General features: G+C 41.5%; 1 protein-coding gene across 5 annotated transcripts in view; it reads left to right on the top strand.

Annotated features, from left to right (window-relative positions):
- The first annotated feature begins 3,906 nt into the window (after positions 1-3,906).
- NRG4 (neuregulin 4) overlaps positions 3,907-19,509 on the top strand; it is a 54,381-nt gene continuing 38,778 nt past the window's right edge. The window contains exons 1-3 of one of the 5 annotated variants that reach the window (XM_020975997.2): positions 3,907-4,193; positions 5,149-5,224; positions 8,590-8,683. In XM_020975997.2, coding sequence (XP_020831656.1) covers positions 3,987-4,193; positions 5,149-5,224; positions 8,590-8,683 — 377 coding nt within the window. In that variant the 5' untranslated portion in view covers positions 3,907-3,986. The remainder of the gene's footprint in view (positions 4,194-5,148; positions 5,225-8,589; positions 8,684-19,509) is intronic. The other 4 variants (XM_020975998.2, XM_020975993.2, XM_020975996.2 and 1 more) reach the window with 4 other exon arrangements.

Here is a 19,509-nt window from a genome sequence, read left to right on the forward strand (position 1 = left end):
AAAGAGCATTCTTTGTTGTTTTGCAAAGTCTTGGCATTTTTGAAGGCAAGGGCTGCTGAGCAGGGTCTAACATCAGCTTTCAGGAGTTCCCTCAGGCATGTGGTAGCCTCCATCTTCACTCCTGCCGCCAGTTGTTGGGCTCCAAGTCCTGGTGTAGAAAAGACAGCCATCAGGATGCTTCGCATACCTGACATGATTATGTGAAGGGAAACCCCGCAGCCTCCTGTAGCCAGACCGGCCAGAGCTCAAGTGAAATGCTGTTCAAGATCCCTTCCCTGACTCCTCCTTTCACGCCCAGGCTACAATAATCTGACTCTTCAGCACCGTCCATAGGTACAGGCAGAGCCGTCCACTTTAGCAGAGTTCAGTGGAAGCAAACGTGAAGTTTTTGTTGTTCAGTTGTTTCAGTCGTGTCCAACTCTTCATGACCCCACGTGGGGTTTTCTTGGCAAAGATAATAGAGCAGTTTGCCATTTCTTTCTCCAGCTCATTTTATAGACAAGGAAATTGAGGCAAACAGGGCTAAGTGATTTGCCCAGGGTCAGACATTAGTAAGTGTCTGAGGCTGGATTTGAACTCAGACCTTCCTGACTCCAAGGCCTGGTAGTCTATCCACTGTACCACCTAGCTGCCCATGCGTGATGGAAGTTGTGTGAATATCTACCATGGCCTACTTTTTTCCTAGTTTCATTCATTTAATTTACGATTGCATAATTAACGCCCTCCACCAATACAAGTGTAGAGACCAAAGCCCTCATCTCAGTTCCCTCTCACACTGATAAATTGGGCTCCCCTCCCTCACTCGAGCAAGACTGCCTATAGCTCCTCTTGAGGGGTTGGGCTGGGGTGTCTTTGGAATGCTAGCAATGTGTTTTTCATGTAGTTCTCTCCAATCTCATTATCAGTTTAATCAATTAACATCAATTAGCTTTTACCAAAGAGATATTTACTGAAAAGAATTTAGCAAGAACAGAAATACAAACACCCCCCCACACACACACACACTCCAAACCCAGGCAAGAATAGCACCTCAGTCCTCCTAGGAGGGTGGGCTCAAACTTCCTTGATTTTTAAGAAATATTTATTCATTTATTGTTAGTGTTCAACATTCACTTTTATAAGATTTCGAGTTTTAAATTTTCTCCCCGGGGCAGCTAGGCAGCGCAGTGGATAGAGCACTGGCCCTGAAGTCAGGAGGACCTGAGTTCAAATCCAGCCTCAGACCAAACACTTGACACTTACTAGCTGTGTGACCCTGGGCAAGTCACTTAACCCCCATTGCCTAAAAGCAAAAAAAAAAATTTCTCCCCCTCATTGCCCTCCTCCCTCCCTCCCCAAGACGGCATGTAATCTGATATAGGCCATACACTTACAATCATATTAAACACATTTATACATTAGTGATGTTGTAAAGAAGAATTAGAACCAAAGGAAAAAACACAAGAAAGAAAAAACAACAAAAAAAGAAAAGGAAAAATAGTATCCTTTGATGTGCATTCAGACTCCATAGTTCTTTCTCTAGATGTGGATAGCATTTTCCATCTTGAGTTTTTTGGAATTATCTTAGATCGTTGCATTGCTGAGAAGAGCTAAGTCTATCAAAGTTGGTCATCAAATAATGTTATTGTATACAGTGTTTTCCTGGTTCTGCTCACTTCATTCAGCATTCCTTGCTTTTTTTTTTTTAAAGGCAATTGGGGTTAAGTGGCTTGTCTAAGGTCACACAGCTAGTAAGTCTCGGAGGCAGGATTTGAACTCAGGTCTTCCTGACCTCAGGGCCAGTGCTCTATCTATCCACTGTACCACCTAGCTACCCTGGGTAAGCTCAAACTTAAGAGTTTCTACATAGCATTCCGCTCCTCCCCACCAAGGTCAATTCTGAATGTGTGTAGCTGATGGACAAAGGTGCTTCCTTATTTGCAGAAACATGGAGATTCACTGGCACATTGGTCCAAGTAGCAGCAGTAAACTCTAGTATGGACTCCAGTCCTTGGGCCTTTGGAAATCTCATGAGGTTGTAGCCTGGCTGGCTGCTGTCCTCACTACTGCTGCCTCTCTTCCCTCCTAGAGGCTTACACAAGCCCCTGCCTCAGTCACCACCAGGGAACACATGCACCCTCAGCCCAAGTAGATGGGAACCAGGGGACCCAGTCAGTCAAAGAGTATTTATGAAACCCTTGCTATGTGCTGAGTATGGTAATATACATTAGGAATACAAAGAAGGGCGAAAACCCAGCCCCTGACCTCAAGGAACTCAATTCTAATGCGGGAGACAATCCTCAAACAGTTTTGTACATGGAAGATATAGATGCAGTGTAAATGGGAAATTATTTCAGAGAGAGCGGACAAGCAGCTGGGACAGCCCTCTTGTAGAAAGGTAGAGGTTTGCTGAGTTCTAGAATGTCCTAGCACATGTTCCACAGTAAAACGGGGGCCTGCATTGTGTATACCTAGAAACAGGATCACAGAGTGGCCACGACTCTTGGGACTGGGCCCTCATTGGCCAGGCTCCTGTAGATAAATAAAGAAGCCAGCAAAATCTAGAGTAAATTTTTAATAAAATCATAAAATTCCAACAGCTTACTTTCTGATTTAAATTGTCAAAAAATATCATTTTTCACACTATAATAACAATAAATAATGGATTTTTGCCTTCCAAATCCATCTGGGTTTTCACAAATATCACTGACTTTTTTTTTTCTTTTTAGGCAGTTGGGGTTAAGTGACTCGCCCAGGGTCACACAGCTAGTAAGTATCACTGACTTTCTTGATACCTTTTTCCTTTGAACGCCGTCATCTACATGTGTGTCGTTATTTCCAGGCTGTCGGTCTCCCTTGGCATCACATTGAACCTTTTGCTATCCCTTTGCGTTCCTGCCTCTCTGCCTTAGCACGGTCTCTCCCCCAGTCAGAGAGGCTCTCCCATCTCTCCTCTGCCTGCTCCAGCGCCTCCCTTTTCAAAGGTCCACCTCCCACATTAGACTTTGCTTAGCTGCCCCTCCCCCCAGCTTCAAGTCCCTCCCTTTCCCAAATGACCCTGTAGCTGCTTCCCTTAATGTTTTACAGCCAATAAGTGTAGATGCTGTTTCCCCATAGAAAGTAAGCTTCCTGAAGGCAGGGCCTATTTCATTTGTGTCCTCGTGTCCCAGGTACCTAGCGCAGTGTCAAACACATAATATGTACTTAAGAAATGCTTGTTTAATTCCCAGTAATGACACAGCAGTCACTGATACACCATAGTCTGTCATTCTTTTCCTGAATCTCGGTTGTAAAATGTGCAAGAAAAATTTGTAAAGCAAAAATGACGTAGTAGATAGAATTGCATGTCGTCTCCCTCATTAAGCTGTGAGTTCCCTGACAGCAGGGTCCATTTTTTACCTTCTCTGTATCCCCAGTCCTGGGCACAGTGCCTGGCACATAGCAGGCACCTAATAAATGTTTACTGACTGATGGACTGTTGGACTTGATGTTGGGAGGACCTGGGTTTAAGTCCTGCCTCTGTGTGTGGCCCTGGGCAAGTCACCTCTCTGGGCCTCAGTTTCCTCATCTGTAAAATAAGGGGATTGGACTTAGTGGCTTCTAAGGTCCCTTTCAGCTCTAAATTTGTGATCTGGCCTCTGAGGCCCCGTCCAGATCTAGGATTCTGTAACCAATGTTATGGTTTGTTTCCCCCACTTTTTTTCCTGTTAGAAACAAAACAACCATGTCTTATTTAATCACCTTCATTTTGGGGCCACATCTGCCCCCCCCCCATTTTTTAAGAACCTGTGGAAATGAGCAGCACCTGGCACACAGTCTATCTCCTGCATTTCTCCCTCCTGGATTACCCAGGCAGAGGCTACCAGAAATGCAAGGTCACCACGGCGGGGTCACGGCCCGCGATCATGCAAACGCTGAATGGCGGATGGGGAAGTTCCAGCGGCAGCACGCGTTCTTTCCTGAAGATGACTCTGGTCCTTTGGCAATACTGACCACGTGGACAACAAATGGGGGCGTTTCCTTCCCGGCCTGTAGCCGACCTCCGGGCACACCTCCACCTTCGGCTTTTCAGCCTCGCCCACGATGAACCCTGCAACTATGAGAGTCAGCTTTTTGACATCAGTTACAAAATGCAAGCCCCGGCTGTCCGAGTCCCCAGTCTTTGGAAACCTCTGACCCTCTTTCTCCTGCGGCAAGTCTCTTTTGTGCCTAAGGTAAGCTATTTCTGCTGAAAACTCTCCTGGGCTGTCGCCAGTTTGCTTCTTGGAACAGTTTGATTTTCAGAGCAGAGGTAGAGTTGAGAGAAGCATGCCTATGCGGGGCAGGAAGCCTGCCTGTGGGTGGAGACCTTGGAAAGCCACCTGTGTCAGGACTGGAGCTGTTGACTCACAGTTGTTTTAAGCCCTAGCAAGGAACGCAAAGACGGGAACCCCCCCTTACCAAATAGAATTGACCGCTAAGGTTCCTAATGTAAGTACAGACAACCATTTCAAATGTGCCTCTCAGTGACTCGGTTTGTGTGTAAGCCTGTCTCGGCTGGGCTTTCTCGTTAGGGACTTTGCTTTACTAGATATCAAAAAAGTTTTAAAAGAAAGCATATATGTGGGCTGGTGAGACAGGTTTGTTTTTTTCCCCCAATAGGACTTGGTTGGAATCATAAGACCTGAGTCTTAAGTGGGCTGTGAAAAGTTCCCTTTGCAGTAAAGTAGAAAAGTTAAGAAATATATTTTAAAAATAAAAAATTGACCCTTCTAGTAGAACATAGAAAGTCAAATTAAATTGTTCATAAGAAAGCAAACAGACTCTAAACGTTTGGATTTTAGCAAGGAAAGCAAAGTATTGGTATAATTCCATATGTTTTTGCTATCGAAAGTGCTAAATACTTTCCCAAATCTCTTCAAAGAGGAATTCTTTTTAGCTAAGCAATAGTTCAACTTGTCAGGTCAGTAGAATTAGTTCATAAAAGCACATTTCTTTTGTTTCCCTGTTCAGTGAGCTGTATTGCTTGGTGCTTAATATATGCTATTCAATCCATCTAATTACTAATGACATTATAAATACAAATGGGCTAGTTATTTTGCATGAATTAGCTTTTAAGGGGTGATTTTAATGCATTGTCCATCTTATCACCCTGTGGAAGGAAGATGCTGAAATTTGAACATTTTTCAGGTGCTGTTTTTAAACCCTAACCTTCTGACCAGGAATGATACCACTTTCAAAATAAGATGCCAACAGGTAATTTCTTGTAAGTTTATTTTTTTTAAATCAAATGTATAAAATGTTTCTATAAGCATTTGGTATATTTATAAAACTAAAAACATTTTTCTCGAAATGAAAAGCCACCTTAATCTGAAGTTGGTTGCAATAGCTGGAATATTGAAGGTTTACAAAATAATCCTAGGTATAATAGGAATATTTGAGACTTAGATATTTTATTGGGTTTACTCATAAAAGTAACTTCTAATTTATTCTATCTCTGATACCAGCTTCCTAATCAACAGACTAATGAAATTAGAATAAAAATAGATTCAGAGATAGTGATTCAGGTTAGATCAGTTTTCTTTGTTGGGAAAATATTCGGTGTTCAGACATGTCTGGTTGTGATCTAGGAAAAACAAAGATGCAGATTTTGTCTGAGAAGTTATATGTAGTTATGTCCCACCCTCGTTGGAATACTTACAGGATTTGGCTCCTAGGATTCTAAATTAATGTTACCTTTACTATGCAACTTTTCAGCTACCTCTTTGGGTTGTTAAAAACATTCAATTAAGAATTTGCTTAAGAGAATATGATATCTTTGTTTAAAAATAAACTTGCTCATTTAGCTTCTCCTCTTCTGGCTTTTAATTTTGGGCAACCAGGTAACATATACTTTGTGGAATTGCTGAACTGACAGCTATTTTCTCCTTATATTTTTACCCCTTTGGATTCATAATATAATGAACCAGATTCTTCTCAGTGCCTAAGTCTAGGACTTTTTTGTATTTGACTTTTAATTTAATTTTCCACCAAAGGTCATCCACTTTTCAAAACCTGGAAGGTTTTGCCCTGAATGATAATTATAAATTATTATAATTAATATAAATAATTATCATTAATTTTCATAATAAAGAATTATAAATCAGTCAATTCATCAATAAGTATTTATTAAATACTGTTATGTGCTGGGTGCTGGGTTTGGCAGTAAAGATACAAATCTCAAAGTGAAACAGTCCTTACCTTCAAGGAGCTTCCATTCTATCAGGAGAAACAATAGATACACCAAAATAAACTCAAGTTAATTTCCCAGGGGGTGTGAGGAGCTGGAGATCAGGAAAAGCCTCATGTAGGAAGGAGAAAGTATTTGAGCTGAGCTTTGAAAGAAGTTACAGGGGCAGCTAAGTGGCACAGTGGATAGAGCACCAGCCCAGGAGTCAGGAGGACCTGAGTTCAATCTGACTTCAGACACATAACACTTACTAGCTGTGTGACCCTGGGCAAGTCACTTAACCCCATTGCCTAGCCAAAAAAAAAAAAAAGCTACAAATTCTGAAGAGACAGAGCAGTGTATTCTATGCATGGGCACAAAGGTGGGAGATTGAGTGTCAAGTGTGAAGAACAGAAAGCCTGGCTGGACTATAGAAGGTGTAACACACAGGATGTTCCCAATGTTTTAGTATGGTTTTGTTATTAAAGTTTAAAGCTGCACTCAAACTTTTGGGACAGCCAATATAACAAGCTTGCAAAAGTATGTTGGAACCCGGCCATGAAGGCTTTAAATGACAGCAGAGTTGGTATGTCATCCTAGAGAAAATAGGGTGTCCTGGAATTTATTGAGCAGGAGAGTGACATGATCAGAAACGCACTTTAGGATAGAACTGGTGTCTGTGTGAACAATGGATTGAGAAGGGAAAGGCTTGAGGCAGGAACAGTGGTTAGGAAGTAGGCTTTTGCAGTAGCCCACATGAAAGGTGATGAGGGACTGAATCAGGGTCTTATGAGTGAAGAGAAGGGGATGGATGGGAGATACATTGTTGACGTAAACCTGGCAAAGCTTGGCGACAGTTCGGATATATGTGGTGAGGGGGAGCGAGATTTCCAAGACTGCAAGGATTGTGGTGCCTTGAGAAATAGGAAAATTCAGATTGGGGGTTGATCTGTGGGGAGTTAGGGAGAATGAATGAATTCTGTTTCCTATTTCAGTCATGTTGAATTTGAAATGCCTACAGGATATCCAATTCAAAATGTCCAATATGCGACTGGAGCCTAAGGGGGAAAATAATGCTGGAAATGTAGATCTGGGAGTCATCTGTGTGGAGGTAACTGACCCTGGGGAGCTGATGAGGTCACTAAGCAGAAAAACTGGAGAGAGAAGGGGGCCCAGGCCAGAACTCACAGTTGGCAGGGGAGGCAGTGTGGATACTAAGTTAGGATGTAGGAGAAGCAAGAGAGAAATGTCATGAAATTCTAGAGAGAAGAGGATATCCAGGCAGAAGGGGTACTTAACAGAAACAAAGGTGGCAGAGAGGTTGAGAAATGTAGGAAAGAGAAAAGATCATCTGATTTGGCAACTAAGAGATCACTGGAAACTTTGGGAGAGAAAAATTTTATGCCGAGGCCAGAAGTGGATTGTGCTGAGTTGAGCGAGAGGAGAGGGAGTGAAGTAAGCTATAACCCAGTGTCCGTCCTGTCTTTCCTGGCCAATTCCTAGGAGAAGCCATCTGTAGATAATGTCTCCGCTCTCTCTCCTCACTCCCAGTCTGGCTTCCCACATCACTGATGAACTGAAACTGCCCTCTCCAAAGTTGCCACTGATGCCTTAATTGCCAAATCCTATGGCCTTTTCTCCATGTTCATTCTCCTTGTCCTCTCCTGGATATGACACTGTTAACCTAAGCTTCTTCATGCTCCCTCCTGTCTGGGTTTTCAGGATGCTGCTCTCTCTTACGTCATCATCCATTTCATAGATGCATCCTAACTGGGGGTGTCCCCCAAGGCTCTGTCTTGGACCTTCTCTTCTCTTTTAGGCTTCTTTCTTACCTTATCAGCTTCCAAAGATTCCATAATTATCTTTATGCAGATGACTCTCAGATCTATGTGGCCCTAGTCACTTTCCTGGGACCTAGTCCCATATCACCTGCATCCTATAGGGCATCTCCAACTGGATGCCCCATGGACATCTCAAACATGACATATCCAGAACAAAGCTCATTATCTTTTCCCCAAAACTGTTCCCTCTTACTTATTGCTCTTAAGGGTACCACCAAGTTCACAAACCTGGACCTGTCCCCAACTCCTTACTCTCCCTCACTGCAGAAATCTGAGCAGTTTTCAATTGCACATCCACAATGTATCTCACATCTATCTCTTTCTCTCAGCTCACTCTTTCTCCTGATAGAGTGTAAGCTCCTTGAAGGCAAGGACTGGTTCATTTTTGTCTTGGTATATCCCAATGCCTTCGCATAATGCCTGGCACATAGTAGGCTCTTAAATGCTTGTTGATAGGTTAAATGCTTAAATCTAAGAAATGGATTGCTTTTTACCATTGTGTTAAGAAAAATATAATTCTCTCTCTATATACCCAAAATGTCTTAATTGCCTTTCTGTGTTCTGTATTTGTTTCTTTTCTAGATCATGAAGAGCCCTGTGGCCCTAGTCATAGGTCATTTTGCCTGAATGGGGGGATTTGTTATGTGATACCCACTGTTCCCAGCCCATTTTGTAGGTGAGTGAAGCATATTTTGGGAGTACATTTTATAATGCTATCTTTTACCTTTTTTTTGTTTAAAGTAATTTGATCAATTAGAAACTTGATTAGGAATAATAATGAGCATTTAGATAACAGTTGAAGGCTTGCACTCTAAACATCATCTTATTTAGTCCTCACAACAACCCTGTGGGGTAGATACCATCTTACCCATTTTACAGGTGAGGAGACTGGCACACAGAGGCTCAGTGACTGCCCAGGACCACATAGTTAATAAGTATCTTAGGGAGGGTGTGACCCCAGGTCTTCTCCACTCTAATTCTAGAGCTCTAGCTGTTGTATCAGTGTGCTGAAGGGAAAGAGCTTTGGCTTTGGAATCAGGAGACCTGATACTAGCCCTTGTGATGTTGGCCAACTCATCACATGCCTTTGAGCCTCAGTTTCTTCATCTCTAAAATGGAGATAATAATAGTTTCACTACTTGCCTAAAAGGGTTATGATGAAGAAAGCTGTTGGCAAATCGTAAAGCAGTATAAACCTGGCAACTCTCATTTCTAGCGACAAAACAAAGGCCAAGAAGAAGTACAAGGATTACTTAGGCCATCTCTTTACCGCAAAATGATTCTTTTTGGGGAAAAAAAATCACACTTAATTATTTCCACCTTGCTATTACGTGCTCTTTGAAAACTGGCGGTAGAAAATTACTAGTACTATCAAATTGTTTTATCATCAGTTATAGTGAAATCTCTGTAGATTTTGGCAGTTTCCAAAAGCCACACTATTTTGGGCATTTATGATTTTCCCGTGCGAATTCAGCAGTGCAGACAGGCCCAGAGTGAGTAATTTTCCCATATGTTCAGTATTCATCAGTGTAAGTGCCCTCTGGTGGTCACTATTTATCAAGACAAAGAAGAAAGAAGCCTGTTTCAGAAAGAAGAAAAATTGAGAGGAAAAGTAACTGCATTTCCGATTGTCAGCGATGTAGAAAGCAGGCTGGTGCCTCACCAACTAACGTATTCTTAAACAATTGGCTTTTCTTTGGCAGTTTCTTTTTTTTTAAGAATGGGGGGGCACAAATTACAAAGTATGGAAAGGATTTCTGTGAACACAATAGAAACAGGTTTAAGACATTGTTGACTAGAGAATACGATTCAACAATGGAGCACTGTTGTTAAAAAAAAAAAAAGGTGAATGGAACAGACCAGGGTATAAATAAGATGATAGTAGCTAGTTGCCCCCAGGTTCTTCAGAGTGCCCTCCTTGGCAGTAGACAAGCGCGTACTTGCGTATATTCTGTTTAGGTTTCCGTTCCTCTCCTCAGGGAGCTATAGAGGGTTTGGTATCGGTCCAGCAGATAATGATGAAAACTTTCTTATAAAAATTAATCATGAAAAGTTAAAGAAAGTGGCATTATTTAGGCTGGGGGTGCGGAAGGCACAGAAATCACCCAACCATTATCTCAATAATAGTTTAGGGTCTATCCTATGGATAATAGTGTTCTGTATTTCTAAAGAGCATAGAACTACAAAGAATTTTAATTGCATCTCCTTAGATTTGATATTAGAAAGTACTTAAGGGGGTTTTAAGTTAAAGCTCATGGAGGAAGTTGTCTAAACTCCTTCTTTGAAGGCTTTATTACCCGGAATGTTTTAATTACTCTATAAAGGCAGGGTGACTTCCGAAGATTTCTCCCAGCCCTTTGATTCTCTCCATTTAAATGTCTCTTTAGTCTTAACTGCTCTCATTCTAGTAAGTGTTTTGGTTTATTTTTAGCAGCTACTTTAATTGAGGCTTCTTGGAGAGGTAGAGACATATTGATGAAAACCATTTGGCCAATCCCCTCCAGAAGGATTCAGAATTAGAATAATGTAGTCATTACCACAATCAGGGAGGGCAGTGAGGGTGGGAAGGCAACAGCTGCTGCTGCTGCTGCCAGTGACCTCAATGAGGGCATCAGCCTCTCCCGCTCTCTGGCTGCCCATAGATAGTATGAAAAAGGCAGGGAGGCGCTTGGCTGGTGTTCCTTAAACTGGCCTTTATGTATACACTGGCTGGAGAGATAATGATGGTGGAAGAAGGTAGATAAAGAGGATTGGGTAAGATGTTGGGGCCAAACACCGAGGCCTGTGGAAGCTGGCTACCTAGGTGGCTTTCCCTTTGTGCTAATTTTCATGTTCCTCAGTGTTGTATGTGTCTATATGGAAAGTGTTGTGTATTGGACTGAGTTCTAGGGCAGATGAGAGAGAAAACGGCTGTGCAGCGAAGGCAGCTACCACTGCATTTTTGACAACACCCTAAGACCCCTTTCCTATTCGTTTTCAGTACAGCTGCCAAAGTCATATTCCTAAGCTGCAGGTCCTACCATGTCCTACCCGTGCTCTGTAAATAAATCTACTAGTTCCCTAATACCTCCAGGATCAAATACACATTCCTCTATTTGACTTTTAAAGCCCTTTACAAGCCAGCTCCAACCTACCTCTCCAGACTTATTATACATTATTCTTCATCAAGTCCTCTTTAATCCAACCAAACTGGCTTTCTCTGTGCCTCTGTCCCCCTAGACGTGGGATGCATGCCCTTCATCCCTCTACCTCTTAGCATCCTTAGATTCCTTCAAGAGCTCAGCTCCATCCCCACCTCCTCATCTCCTAGCTACTAGGACCTCCTCCCAGAAAATTATCTCATATTTATTTTGTAGGTGTTTTGCATGTGATTATTTTTGTGTATACATCTGAGTGTGTATGTTGTCTCCCCCTAGAGAATTTAAGCTGCTTGAGGGAAGAGATTTTTATTTTTGTATCCCCAGAAATTAGCATAGCGCACGACATATTTGGTGCTTAATACATACTGGTGATTGGCTCGTTCTACCAGAGGTGCCTTTCTTAAGAGATTATGGGAACTTTTCATTCAGTGCAGTAACAGACACATCGTCTATTTAAATGAACATACTCTGACACTTATTGCTTATTTAGGGCTAAGTCAGAATCATAAATGATGGGAGGCTTTTGGTCTGACTTGGTTTTTCTGGCCCCTTGGCTTAATTGGTGTTAAGTGTGTTCGGTATGGCTACTCCTTCCAAAAATGTAGATGGAGCTATTGATCTGGAACCGAGTGTCTTCTAGAACTGGGAGGGGTACTGAGCAGTTAAAGAACTTGTTCATGGTTACATAGCTAGTATGTCAGAAGCAGGACTTGAACCTGCTTCTTCTGTACCCTGAGGCTGTCAAGCTGCTTTTCTAAACAAAGTTAAAGGAAGAAATCTATTAAAATTAAACAGGTTTTTGTAAGTGATATTTAACCACATCTGTACCATTTTGTAATTAACTGAAAGATGTAGAGACTACAAGATTCCAACATGTTCATTGTTTTTTGATTATGAAAAAACCCATTTGATTTAATAGAATGAAATGATACCTGCAGGCTCTTTTACAACAAGGTTTCTGCCATCTGTTTGTCAAAAGTGTTTATGATTCCTTAGAAGAGAGAACATAACCCTATTCAATGAGTGAGCTTCTCTGCTGGAGGAGATCCACCCTAAGGAATCCATGTTGCAGAGGGTCTCCTAGATACTCCTTTTTGTAGATAACGTTGTGTTGAGTGCATTAAGCCCCTGCAGAACTTCCTGAAAGGGCTCTAGAATCCCTTAAAGGAGTTTGGCTTGGCCATCTGCACAGGAAAGACCAAGTGGATAAAGATGAAGTCTGTCATCCAGGTCTTAACATGCATTCAGATGGATGCCCTCTGGAGCTTGTCCATCCATATGCAGATATGTGACTGACAGTACAGAAAGACATTGACTTGGGCCCCAAGTTGAATAGAAGAAAAAGTGAGCTGGGTTTTCTTCAGGAAATTGTAAGCCTTCTTCATTGACTCCAAGCCCATCTTTTAAATGCTAATGTAACTGGGTAGTTAGACTTTCCCTATAGGCAGGGAAAGACTCTGAAACCTAACTATGAATTCTGGGAATTGTAGCCCTGAACAGATAGTATTTTCTTCTCATCCTGGGAGGGACTTTTGGCCTTCCACCATCCTGGTGACTCATCGGGCACAATGCCACATTTAGATGTAAACTTGGTAGGACCAGTGCCATGTTGGAGCTGTACTGAGTCTGAGCACACTCTACCCGGGGACTGAGGGGGTGTAGGGGAAAGTATGCCCCCCTACAGTGGTAAGGGGTGGGGAAAGGGGGACAAATTGTTTGTACTTCTATTCTTATTGTATCTTTGAAGTAAATATTGCTTTGTTAATTCATTAAATGTAACTGACTCGCATCTAACAGTGGTAGGAACACATCTGAGAAAGGGGTTTAAACCAATGGCAGTAGAAAAGGCTCAGATTCCTAAGGGGTACTCCCAGAACCCAAAGGGGGAGATGTAGCTGACTGGCTCTTGGGAGAGTGAGCCTAAACAGTGTGCTCAGTACATAAAGCTACAATCAGCCATAACTTCTTGGTGATTCCTATCTGTTCATTGATTGCATGAAGAAAGGTTGGGATGGAGGAAGCCAGTCAGTAGCTTGTGATATAGACATGAGGGCAGAGAGAATGAACATTCTCATCTGACTATCAGGGACGTTCTTCTCCACCCCATAAGCCCCACCAAGTGGGGACTGTGCCAACTGAGAGAGAATCACATGGTATGGATTTTATTAATAACTCTCATAAGCTCATAAATAACAGAAACAAACAAACTATATGAGTGAGGCCACAGCCCTAGACTGTGGAATCATCAGTCAGCCAGATTCTGGTGACTTATGCTGAGCAGTGATCATTCCAATGAGGCTTCCAGCATCCAGAGTGAGGGGCAGAATTAAGCCAAGGGATGGTCACACTCCCTGTGTTACCCAGTGGAGTCTGGGAAGACTGGCCACACTGTGGCATAACCATGGATGTGCTGGAGTCAGCTGTAACCAGATCACAAAAGCCAGTTGTTAAATTTTCAGTGTGAGCATTTATATCTCAAAAACCAGTAAACACTATAGAAAGTGATGCAGAAAATGTTAATGCAGTTTAAACTGAAAAGCATGTTCTGCACACATTTTTTGGAGAGCCAGTTGTTAAACATTTACCAGCATACCCCTGGTAAGCCCCTCAAACTTCCAAGGGGTCAGTATTACTCTCTTGTGTATACAGCCAACCCCTGCCCCCATACATCTATCAAGAAGTTACCAGTGTGCCTACACATCAGTGAGACACAGAAACAACTCTGGAGAGTTGAAATGAGTATCTGACAGTGGGAAATAGAGAGATGCATGATGGGTATGAGCAGGTTGCAGCACGTAGACTCTGCAGAGCAGGAGTAAAGGATGTCATCACTGAATTGCATGATAGGACAAAAAGACAGATAGTCATGTGGTAAGGGGAAGGGATGACAAGTAGACAGCTGGAGTGCTCTGCTAAATTTAAAAAAAATGTCGGGAAAAAGTGAGAAAGGTCTCGAGCTCACGGTGGACCCCTGGGAGTGAACTTATGTGAGGATACAGACAAGAGTCACCCAGGATGGGCAGGTGTGGATGGAAGGAAACCTGCATCACTGGAAGAAACTCTTGACCCAATGACATGACAGATTCATTTGAATCTGTTTAATCATAAATCATCTTTGGATCAAATACATTTAAAATGTCACAATTGAACCTTTTATAAAAGATTTTAACATGTGAAGTAAATTTCTTTGGGTTCAGTTTTTTATATATTGACTCATACATTGCTGTAATGCAGATTTCTTTGTGATTATCTTGAAAGCAGATTCTGTAATATTATTATAGTCCTATCTACGGCAGTATCCATGTATCAGTGTTTCATAATGGCCATGACTTAAGCATTACTTAGCCCCAATCTTACAAATGAATAGGAAACCTTAAATAACATGTTAGCAGTCGATAAGCTTATGTATGAGATTTTTATAAAGTGTTACCGAAATGAGCAATTTATAGGGAAATATAGACATTCCCAGGAATTAAAATTTTTCTCAGATTTCTGGAAGTTCCATAAACTGAAGGTAGATGTTTGAGTGACGTTTTTTTTTACCACTTCCATTTTGTGTTCTCCATGCATGAACTGAGCCCATTTCCCCCATTTTCAAGTGTGTATTTTGAATTATGTATAGAAATGACAGAGGTAGCCTGGCATGAAGAATCACCATAGCCAGCATTTATATAGCACCTACTGTGTTCCACATATTGTACTAAGTGCTATTTTCACATATCACACAACCCTGGGAGGCAGGTGCTATTATGATCCTCATTTTACAGCCGAGGAAACTGAGGCAGATGTTAACAAGCTTGAACAACTAGAAAGTGCCTGATGAATTTCAACTTAGGTCCACTGCACTACCTGGCTGCCTAGTATGGATAAAATGGCAGCTAGGATACTGATCTTGTATTCCAGAAGATCCAGATTCCAATTTTGCCTCTGACAGTTGTGAGCTGTGAAGTCCTTGCCAAGTCACTTGACTCATCGGAGCCTCTGGTCATTGTGGGCTACAGTGCTATCAGTAATGATGCTTTGTTTCCTGTATAGCATATTTGTTGAATTCTCAAGGATGTTTGGGGTTTATATTTATAGTATGGAGAAATGGTGTGTGTTAGTTTATAAAGGATAGTAAGCTTTGGATGGATAATTCTAGCCATTTGATTATGTCTTTCAAGGTACCGGGTAGGTGTCAAATGTTTGCAACATGTAGTAAGTAATGTTACACAGTTTCTACCATGTCATTCCCCAATGCACATTGATCAATAAGGCTGGGTTCCTTTAGGGATAACTCTTTTCTGCAATTTCTGGTGGTAATGACCTGCCCCTGAAAAGAAATCATGTATTCCTTCATTTCTATAAGTAAATCCACACGACTCAGCCATTTGTCTAATGTTCCTTTGTCAACACATTGTTGGTTCAGTTAATGACGATGTCACCCGTGCAGTGTCTTTTCCACTCTTGGCTTTCAGCTATTTCATAGCTAGAGAGAAAACCATTTTTGGCCACATTCAACCAATCCACTGCCATGTATCTGCTGTCAACTTTTGCTTTGGCTTTGTGAAATGAAGTCTATTCATCCCAAATGTATTTCTACACATTTCTAACCTATTTATCATATGCTATGGGAACATCTATTACTCTTTTTGATGAATGTTATTTCTATAGAAGATGCCTTGGAGGGATGAGTCTTGTGTTTTCATTAGCTTTGTACAGGGTAGAGGGTAGCCTTATCGAGAAGGGCACAAGCAGCTGGATGGATGAGGAAGGGTCCCCTCTAGGAGATGGTGCTTGAGCTCAGTTGTAAAGGAAGTCAGGGATTCTAAACGCTGAAGGTTGGGGAGGAGAGTGTTTAGGCATGAGGAAGAGCCAGAGGCATAGAGATGGGATGCCCTGTATGAGAAGCAGTAATTAGGCCAGTGTGGCTGGACCTTGCATAGAATGCATAGAGGTGAATGATGTGTTAAGACTGGAAAGATGCAAAGAACTGTCTCAGGAAGAGCTTTAAACACCAACCGAGTTTATATTTGATCTGGACATAATACAGAGGCATTCTAGTTGTACAGGGCAACATGATTAGATCTATGCTGTAGGAAAATCACTTTGGCAGTTCTGGAGAGGAAGGATTTTAGCAAGGAGAGACTTGAGTCAGGGAGATAAATTAGAAGGCTATTATACTAGTCCAGAGATGGCTGTGTGAGTGGAAAAGATTGGACATATGTGAGAAACGCCACAGAGAAAGAAATGACCAGATTTGGCAACTCCTTGGAAATGTGGAGCGCATATGAGTGAAGAGTCAAGGATGATGCCAAGGTTATAAACCTGGGTCACTGGAAAATATAATGGTACCCTCAACAGTAATGTGGAAGTTTATTAGTATCACTGTATTCTTACAGAGTATATTTATAATGCTAGAATCATAAAAATATTAACTTTCAGTGATATAAAACTCAGTTCTATCTCGCCTTTCAAATGGTATGTGTTTCTACACAAAGTTAATGTTTATTCCTACTGCATAACTGAGTCAGAATTTTTGACCTTCATCAAGAATCTTTTCAGTGTGTTCTGCCAAATTGTCTAAAGCAACCAGATATAATGTAGATAAATACTCCCCACACATTCTTGGAGTCCTAGAAAGAATGTTTGAAACTAATAAGTAGGTCCAGTTAACAATTATCCTTTGAGTAGAATTATTCTAAAGAATAATTTTATGCGACAATGTGATATACTTGAAGGTACTGTTGGAAAAAAAATGACTATATCAAGCATTAAATAATAAGATATGCATTAAACTATGAATATATATATATACACATATATGTATGTATTTATATGTGTGTATATATGTATATATATGTGTACACATATACACACACACACACACACACACACACACACACATTCAGTTCCTTCTTTGCTGACCAACAGGTTTTATCCTTCTGCCCCATGCTTAGATGCTTTGAAATTTGCCATGGGAGATGGAACCATGGTCTTACATGGTTGGGTGGATCACATAGGATTCTCAATAATCAACATCAATGACTCTTCAAGAAATTGATTATGGGGCAGCTAGGTGGCACAGTGGATAGAGCACAGGCCTTGGATTCAGGAGGACCTGAATTCAAATGCGGCCTCAGACACATAACACTTACTAGCTGTGTGACCCTGGGCAAGTCACTTAACCCCATTGCCTAGCCAAAAGAAAAAAAGAGAAAGAAAAAGAAATTGATTAAAATTGATTCACAAATTTTTACCCTTGGGTAAGCCATCTCATACATTCTAAATAATGTCCTATAGCCTTATTATATTCATAATGAGTAGAGAATTATTTAGGAAAATCTTAGATTAAAAATGGTAGAATATTAGGATTTTCAGAGGCTCTTCCAAAGAAACTCAGAGCACCTAGCTCTCTCTTAAAGGAAACCAAGATGGTCCCGCCTTTGTTTGATAACTGAATAGAGATGGAGTGCACAGAAAGAGGTTGGTAAGAATGAATTTGCATGGAGTTTTGTTAATCTAATCAAAAGGGCTTTAAATGAAAAAAAAAAAAGGAAGCAGTAATAAGAAAATTGCACACGTCACACCAAGTTAAATCTCCTAGAAAATAATTGTAATGAAGGATAAAGAATAGCAGTAAGGATGCCCAGAAAGTCAAAATAGGCAAAAACAAACTAGCAATAAAGCCCTTGGCCTCAGATGTCTGTACCCAAAGAATGGGTAGGGTCCTATATAGTGCAATTCTATATGGGGAAATCAAACCAAGAGGGAATGTAAGCTCTGAACCTAGCATCAAGAAGACCTGAGTTCAAGTCACTTCACCTCTGTCTGCCTCAGTTTTCTCAACTGTTAAATGGGCAGAATAATAGGCACATACTTCCCAGGGTTATTGTGACAATGAAATGAGACAGTATTTGTAAAGTGCTTTGCAAAACTTAAAGTGCCCTATCAACGTTAGCTATTAAAATTATTATCAAAAGATGAAATTTTGAAGAGACAATTCTAAAAGTAGGAGCTGTCTATAGAGATGAGGGGGCTTCACTCATTAGGCAGCTTAGCTTGTGGAGATCCAGATGATGTGGAAGCAAGGGCAGGCGACAAGGTGACCACAGAACCATGGCAGGGTCTTTCAAGAACAGTGTCAGGAAAACTGGAGCTCATGCTAAGCTGAGGCTGGCAGCGAATGCCAAGAGCAACCAGAAGGGCTTTGAGCTTCATGGGGAAAAGAGGAAGAAGGTCAGCAAGCGGATGAGATTGTTGCTGGGAGAATAGAACGATGGGACGGAATTATTCAACTATTATTTTGCTTTGTTTTCTCTGGACTAGGAAGGAAAGAATAAAAATGGCTAATAGGTGGCTCATGCCCTTGACAGATAGGAAGATAGTATGGAATCACCCAGATGCTGCAAGTGAGTTCCAGTTATCACGCCCAGATGAACGCCATCTTAGGGGACCAAGGGACCGGCAGGCGTGATGACTGAGTCACTGTCAGTGATTATTCACATGTATACGTGTGTGTATGTGTGTGTGTGTGTGTGTATAATATCTATATGTATATATACTTAACCATAATAATTGAATTCTGCAAACAATCAGAACTGAGCCTATTGTATATATCATTGGACATTATTGGTAAAAGTCATTACGTAAGATCCTGGGTCATACCTTAGCACCCTGTATAAAATGAAATTCTGAGCATCAGGATTTGAGAGGCTGGTGCAAAGAGAAGACTGAGTTGTGATGGAGAAAGGAGACGTCAGGGAGAGTCCTTGGCTCCATGGGCCTCATGGACAAGAGAATCCAGGCTGAGGGAAGAGCCAAGAAGAGGGTCCCTGTCTCTCTAGCTTCCCCTCCCGTTGCCTGGACATTCGCAGACCCTCTACTACTATCTGCTGCTTTGTTACCCAAATGTTTCCAGTAAACTGAATTTTGCCTCAGCCACCAAGAGGCCAGGGTTTAACTTGAGATAAGACATAAATGTAAAGAGAACTCGATGATTTTTCCTAAGGGGAGGCTCAAAGTGATTGTGAATGAACTCAGAACTTTTCATCTAAAATAAAATTTCCTAAAGCTGGAGAGAAGGAAACCTTAGGGGACATTTCTTACCCCCAGGCTTCAAATGTGCCAATTATTGCAACCAGGTGTTGCAGTGTTACATATGGCATTTTAGAGAAAATATGGGAGAGGAATGAGGACATAGCTGACTTGGGCATCCTCCTTAAAATGGAGGATCTGGGAGGAGTCAGCCAAAGGGAGATGTCCCAAGGGCAGAGGATACTTTTAGAGTGAAGTTTAGAGTTGGAGTGAGTGTCCAGAGTGAAAAGGTTTCTGGGATATTGTAGAGGAAGTCAAGGAGAATCAGGAATGCAGGTGGGAGAGG

This window comes from Phascolarctos cinereus, unplaced genomic scaffold (genome assembly GCF_003287225.1).
Source record: "Phascolarctos cinereus isolate Bilbo 61053 unplaced genomic scaffold, phaCin_HiC Scaffold_3;HRSCAF=262, whole genome shotgun sequence".
NCBI classification, from domain to species: Eukaryota; Metazoa; Chordata; class Mammalia; order Diprotodontia; family Phascolarctidae; genus Phascolarctos; species Phascolarctos cinereus.